This window comes from Phascolarctos cinereus, unplaced genomic scaffold (genome assembly GCF_003287225.1).
Source record: "Phascolarctos cinereus isolate Bilbo 61053 unplaced genomic scaffold, phaCin_HiC Scaffold_4;HRSCAF=312, whole genome shotgun sequence".
NCBI lineage: Eukaryota > Metazoa > Chordata > Mammalia > Diprotodontia > Phascolarctidae > Phascolarctos > Phascolarctos cinereus.
In genome coordinates, this window is record NW_027555847.1 from 450,026,964 (window position 1) to 450,032,963 (window position 6,000).

The 6,000-nt window shown below is 36.9% G+C and overlaps 1 protein-coding gene across 1 annotated transcript in view; it reads left to right on the forward strand.

Moving 5' to 3' along the window:
* Positions 1 to 1,285, forward strand: part of MRPS28 (mitochondrial ribosomal protein S28) — a 162,231-nt gene extending 160,946 nt beyond the window's left edge. Inside the window, exon 3 of the mRNA XM_020976208.2 lies at positions 985 to 1,285. Within this exon, the coding sequence (XP_020831867.1) occupies positions 985 to 1,150 (166 nt within the window). The 3' untranslated portion in view covers positions 1,151 to 1,285. The remainder of the gene's footprint in view (positions 1 to 984) is intronic.
* Positions 1,286 to 6,000: the final 4,715 nt, after the last annotated feature.

Below are 6,000 nucleotides of genomic sequence, written 5' to 3' on the forward strand. Positions count from 1 at the left end.
CTTGGAAAACCACATGTTAATGTTATTTATGTTTTGTTGGATTTTTATTTATTTTGTGAAATATTTCTCAGTTACATCACAGTTAATTATATGTGTTGATTTTACCAGTTCTGTTTTTTAAAGGGGATTATTTATCAAATAGCCTTCAGCCAGAATTGTGTTATATGTGTAATTGTTTTAGATTGTGCTATACTGACAATATGGCTACACATATTTTTATAATAATATATAATGTATTATAAATAGTTTTGCACATTAGTAATTTGGTCTTACTTTCCTCTTCTGCTCTTATGTAATATGCAGAATTTACCTTTAAAATCATGTTTAAATTGTAGGCAAATTTTAAAGTATCTATCTGAAAATTTTTCTCCATTAAAAGTCTGACGTTAAAATGGAATTAAATTAAAACATAAATAATATAAATTAAAAAGAAAATACTCCTATCCAGTGCTAACTTGTACCACTCGTCAGCCAGAAATGCATATTTATAAGTGAGTTATTTAATCAGAAAAATTCAGCTTTTAAGATGAAAATGCATAGTTATAGCAGTGCTAGCCAATGGTCCTGGGATATGCTTCATGGAGATTCTTTAGGGAAGTGGCATAGTACAGTGGAAGTAGCAGTTGTTACGGAGTTAGAAGACCTGACACATTGCACCTCTGACAGTGATGTATTACCTGAATTCCTTGGGCAAGTCATTTAACCTCACAGGGCCTCAGTTTTCTTTTCTGTAAAATGAAGAGGTTGGATTAGATGAGCTCTGAGGTGCCTTCCAGGTCTAAATCTGCGATGCCAATTTATGAGCCAATTTACATTAAGTATGACAGAGTAAATTATGTTGAGGTTGCTATTGTTAATTTTTCTATGCCATCACCAGGTAAAATGCCTTTGGCTTTGATTTTTAAACTAATTGTTCACAAGATCTTATGCAGAACTGATTTTTTTTTCTCTGTCTCTCCGCTCCCCTCCCCTTTTCCCATTTAGAAAATACCAGAAAGGAACCAGAGTACGCCTGCGACTGCTGGATCTTGAGCTCACATCCAGATTCCTGGGAGCAAAAACAGATACAACTTTACTAGAAGCTGATGCTGTGCTCTTGGGAATCCAGGAGGGTAGGGACACAAAGTCCAAGGAATCAAAAGACAAGTAAACTTTGGTGATTTCAAGGCTTTAGAGACCATTTGTTAAGCTCAAATGTTCACCAAATGTGTAATTAGTACAATGTCTGTGAATGAAGAAATGAATATAAGATACAAATCTCAATAAATAAAAGCCTTAATTGTAACCACTACTTACCAGTATTTTTTTCCTCTTCACCCTTTTTCTTTTAACCACTGTTCCTTACAGTGATATTAATTTAAAAAAAAAAATTCTGAAGAATTATTGTTGGAGGATTGAGAGTTCTTGAGAATTTTGGGAAACCCAAAGAAGCTTATGAGTAGATACTTTAATAAAGGGTAACATAAGCAAATTAGGGAAGCATGGAAAAAATTAGCTTTCAAATCTGTGGATAAGAGAAGAGTTTGTGACCAAACAAGAGATAAAGAGGATCACAGGAGGTAAAATGGATAATTTTGATTACATGAAATTAAAAAGGTTTTGCAAAAACAAAAATGAAAGCAGCCAAAATTAGAAGGAAACCAGGGGGTGGGGGAGGGGGGAATTTACAGCCAGTTACTGTGTTAAATACCTATTTTCTCAAGTCTATAGGGAATTGAGCTAAATTTATAAAAATAAGAGCCATTCCTCATTTTATAAATGATCAAAGAATATAAACAGGCCGTTTTCAAAAGAAGAAAACGAAGCTATTAATAGTCATATGAAAAAATGCTCTCAATTACTACTGATTACAGAAAGGCAAATTAAAACAACTCTGAGGTATCACTTCACATCCGCTAACTCGACAGAAAAGGAAAATGACAAATACTGGAGGGGATGTGGAAAAACAGAGACACTTAATTGAACTACTGGAGTTGTGAACTGGTCCTACCATTCTGGAGAGCAATTTGGAGCCATGCCCAAAGAGTTACAAAACTGTGCATGCTCTTTGAATCATCAGTACCACTACTAGGTCTGTATCCCAAAAAAATCAAAGGGAAAGGAAAGGGACTTATATGTACAAAAATATTTATAAGCAGCTCTTTTTCTGGTAGCAAACAATTGTAATTTGAGGGGATTCCCATTAATTGGGAAATAGCCGAACAAGTTGTGGTACATGATTGTGAGGGAATACTATTGTGCTTTAAGAAACAAAAGGGGGGACAGTTTCAGAAAAACCTGGGAAGACATGTATGAACTGATGCAAAATGAAGTGAGCAGAACCAGAACACTGTACATAGTAACAGCAGTATTGTAATAATGATCAAGTGTGAAAGACTTAGCTACTCCAATGAAGACAATGATCCATAATGATTCCAAAAGACTCGTGAAGAATGCTATCCATTTCCAGACAGAGAACTGATGAACTCTGAGTACAGATTGAAAAAGAATTTTCTCACTTTCTTTATTTTTTCTGACTTTTTGATTTGTTTTGATTTTGCAACATGGGTAATATGGAAATATGTTTGCATGGAAGGAAGAACAGTAGGTACTGTGTAAATCATTGTGAAGAAAGTCTTCATTTTAAAACAAAAGTTTAGCCCAAAACCTTTTAAGTATATAACAAACACACTCATTATCTGACTCTTTTTGACCCCATTTGGGATTTTCTTGGCAAAGATACAGGGGTGGTTTGCCATTTCCTCCAGCTTGTTTTACAGATGAAGAACTGAGGCAATCAGGGTTAAGTAACTTGCCCAAGTTCACACAGCTAGGCTGTGTTTGAGGCCAGATTTGAACTCATTAAGATGAGTCTTCCTGACTCCGGGCCCAGCACTCTATCCACTGTGCTAACTGGCTGTTCGTCACTAAAATATAAGGATATAATTTACCTGGTCTTCTCTTTCTAGTTCAGACCTGTGATTTCATGAGTGTGGGAAACTCCAAGTGTGGAAACTTTCCATCAATAAGGTCACCAATTCATTTGTAACTTAAGAGTCAAGGTGTTGACAGGGTCACCAAGAAGCTAGCTGAGAGACTTGCCCATGGTCCCAAGCCCAAATGCTTCTTTGTTGTCTTTCTCATTCCATTCTTGCCTTAGCCCGTTCCTGAGTTTTCACATTCTTGACACTGTTCTCATGGGACCACATGATGAGGGTCAGTGCTGACTAAGGGTATGATGGTGGTTTAGGCTTAGGACTGAATCAAAATGAGACACTCATAATCCAAACAAACAAGCAAAAAGTTTATTTAAAAGGATATTTAGCTAGCATTCAACACTGGTTCTGGTAGACTCTGCCCAGCTTGTTTCTATGCAGAACTGCGTCTGGTGTTAGATCAGAAGATAGCATTGACTTCCCTGGCAGTGGGATATTAATCCAAGTCAGACAGACACTGACTCATTGTAGGCTGACCTTTTAATATTCTAGATGTCCAGGAAGCTGTATCAGGCTTACTGTCCTAGACTAATCAAGTCTTGAAACAGCTTCCCTGATTCATAGAGGAGAATTAGTCCAGCCTACATGGCATGTACTCTAATAAATCTTGTTTCTGGCACACCATGCATACCTTTCTATTAATCTTATTGTTACCTTCCCTCACTTCCATCTTCTGTAAATGTCTCTTTAAAAAAAAAGATGGCCAGTGTAATACCATATAGATCTTTCTTGTAAGCCATTGTAAGAAGTTTCCATTTGGGTTTTAGAGTTTCAAATGTCTCCCAAGGTGACTTTTCCTAGAGAATGTTAGTTCATGACATCTACCTTATTCTTTCTCTGAAACCTGAAATCTTCCCCAAATCATGGATATATATATCAGACCACACTCAAGAGTTTTCCTGTCTTCTATGACAAATTCTGAGATGGACTGATCACTTCTCAAGGATCCCATCATTTCCACTCCAGCCACTAGTTTTTACTTGTTGATATCAGAATTTAGATTTAGAATGTCACTTCCTCTCCCTGGTTCTTCCAAATTTTGACAGATGAAATTTTCATTAAAGAAAGTAATTATTAGTTGTTCTGTATTGGGCAGAGAGCAAGAGTCTGCTCAAGAAAATTTTCAGATAATTGGCATTACCTGTCACTACTATGCTAAGCTACTAAGCCAGGCTTGTTATCTGTTTCCCAAATTTTTCATCCATTTCCTTTTTCACTCCAGTTAGTTTGTAATATGTTCTGATGACAATATTGCTTCTGTTATTGCTTTTATTAATCTTCACCCAAATCCTCCCCACCATGCTTTTGCCATCTAGTTCCTAAAAGTCTTTACATGGGGAAGACTTTCCCTTGTCCCATCTATCCTCCACACACCTGTTTAAAATTATTTCCCTAAGACTAATTAGTTGGACTATGTGAGTCCCCTATTCAAATTAAATCCAGTGGCTCCCTACTGACTCTAGGGAGTCAACGTTTTTAATTTATATTTTCATGTAAGTTTTGTAACATACATAATCATTATGGTAGTACATGTATATAATTTTTAAGTAAATAAATATACATACCTTGTGGATAAATGCTCACCCATTTTTACTGAAAGAATGAATCATGCAAAAAGTCTTGAGACCACTGGTCTGTATGTCTCTTTCTCAAACACCATCTGTTTACTTCCCAAATATGCCTTTCTCTTCTGAAGCTATTTCTGTAATTTGGCAACAATGTCACTTAATTTCTCTGGGCCTCAGTTTTCAAATCTATAAAATGGGGAAGTTGAACCTCTAATGTCTCTTTCAACTCTATGAACACCATGATGTGAACACCAACTATGGTGGTCTCATCCTTGAAAATAGTTTCAAGAATGGTTTAGATTAATTCATAGATGATAAATGCCTATTCAGTTTCTGAAGAAGGCCAGAAATTTGGAAGGTATATCCCTAACATCCTGAAATGACATTAGAGAGAATTAAAAAAAATAATAATTTGTGCCACTGTAAGAGAATACTGGGCTTCTTGGAGCACTGATCTGAATTAGCATTGCATTTCTTGAATCAACATTTTTAAAAAGTAACTGCCAAATGAGCCAAAAAAGAATTCTCTTTAGGCTGCACTTTGGACTGTCCTCCAGAGCTTCTCTACTATGCCATAGAAACCTTTTCATCCTAAAAGTTCACTTCACTCTGAAATCCACACATTAGAAGTACCTTCTGCCTACCCCACCCCACCCCAGGCTTTCTCTCTCTCTCTCTCTCTCTCTCTCTCTCTCTCTCTCTCTCTCTCTCTCTCTCTCTCTCTCTCTCTCTCTCTCTCAAGGTTGGTTCCTTTCCAAAATTCCATTTTAATAATGGTGCCCAGGCCAACCTTGTCTTAATTCCTCTCCAGGCTGCACCTCTGACAACTTTCTCTACCATGCCCCTATTCGGCTACCTTCATCTCTTCCCTCCCTGCCCCCCACCTTTTAAGCTTCTTTATTATGTGTTGTCTTCCCCCTGTTAGAATGTAAGCTCCTTGGCATCAGGGAATTTTTTTTTTTGGCTTGGATTGATATCCTTAGTACTTATTAGTACAGTGCCTGACACATATTAAGTATTTAATAAATCCTTGATAGTGTGTCCAGAGAGCAACCAGGATGAGAGAACTGGGAACTGAGCCAAGCAAGGAACCATTTCTAAAAGGAACTGGGAATGCCCAGCCGAGAGGTGAAAATACTTGAGGGAAGAGATTGGCGTGGTACTTGTCTTTAAATATTTGAAGGGCTGCCATATGTAAGACAGATTGGACTTTTTCTTTGTAGTTCCACAAGAGAAAACTTAAGACTAATGATTGGAATGTATAGAGAACAAGAAAATGGCAGCTTACTATGATGAAGAACTGAAAAAATAAGAAGAGCATAAAAATGAAATAAGCTGCCTAATAAGATAGCAAGCTCCTTTACTACAGGTATTAAAACAGGTGGGACAGCCCCTTGTCAGAGATACGATTGAAGGCATTCATGTATGAGAAAGGGCCAGATCCACCTCTAAGTTTG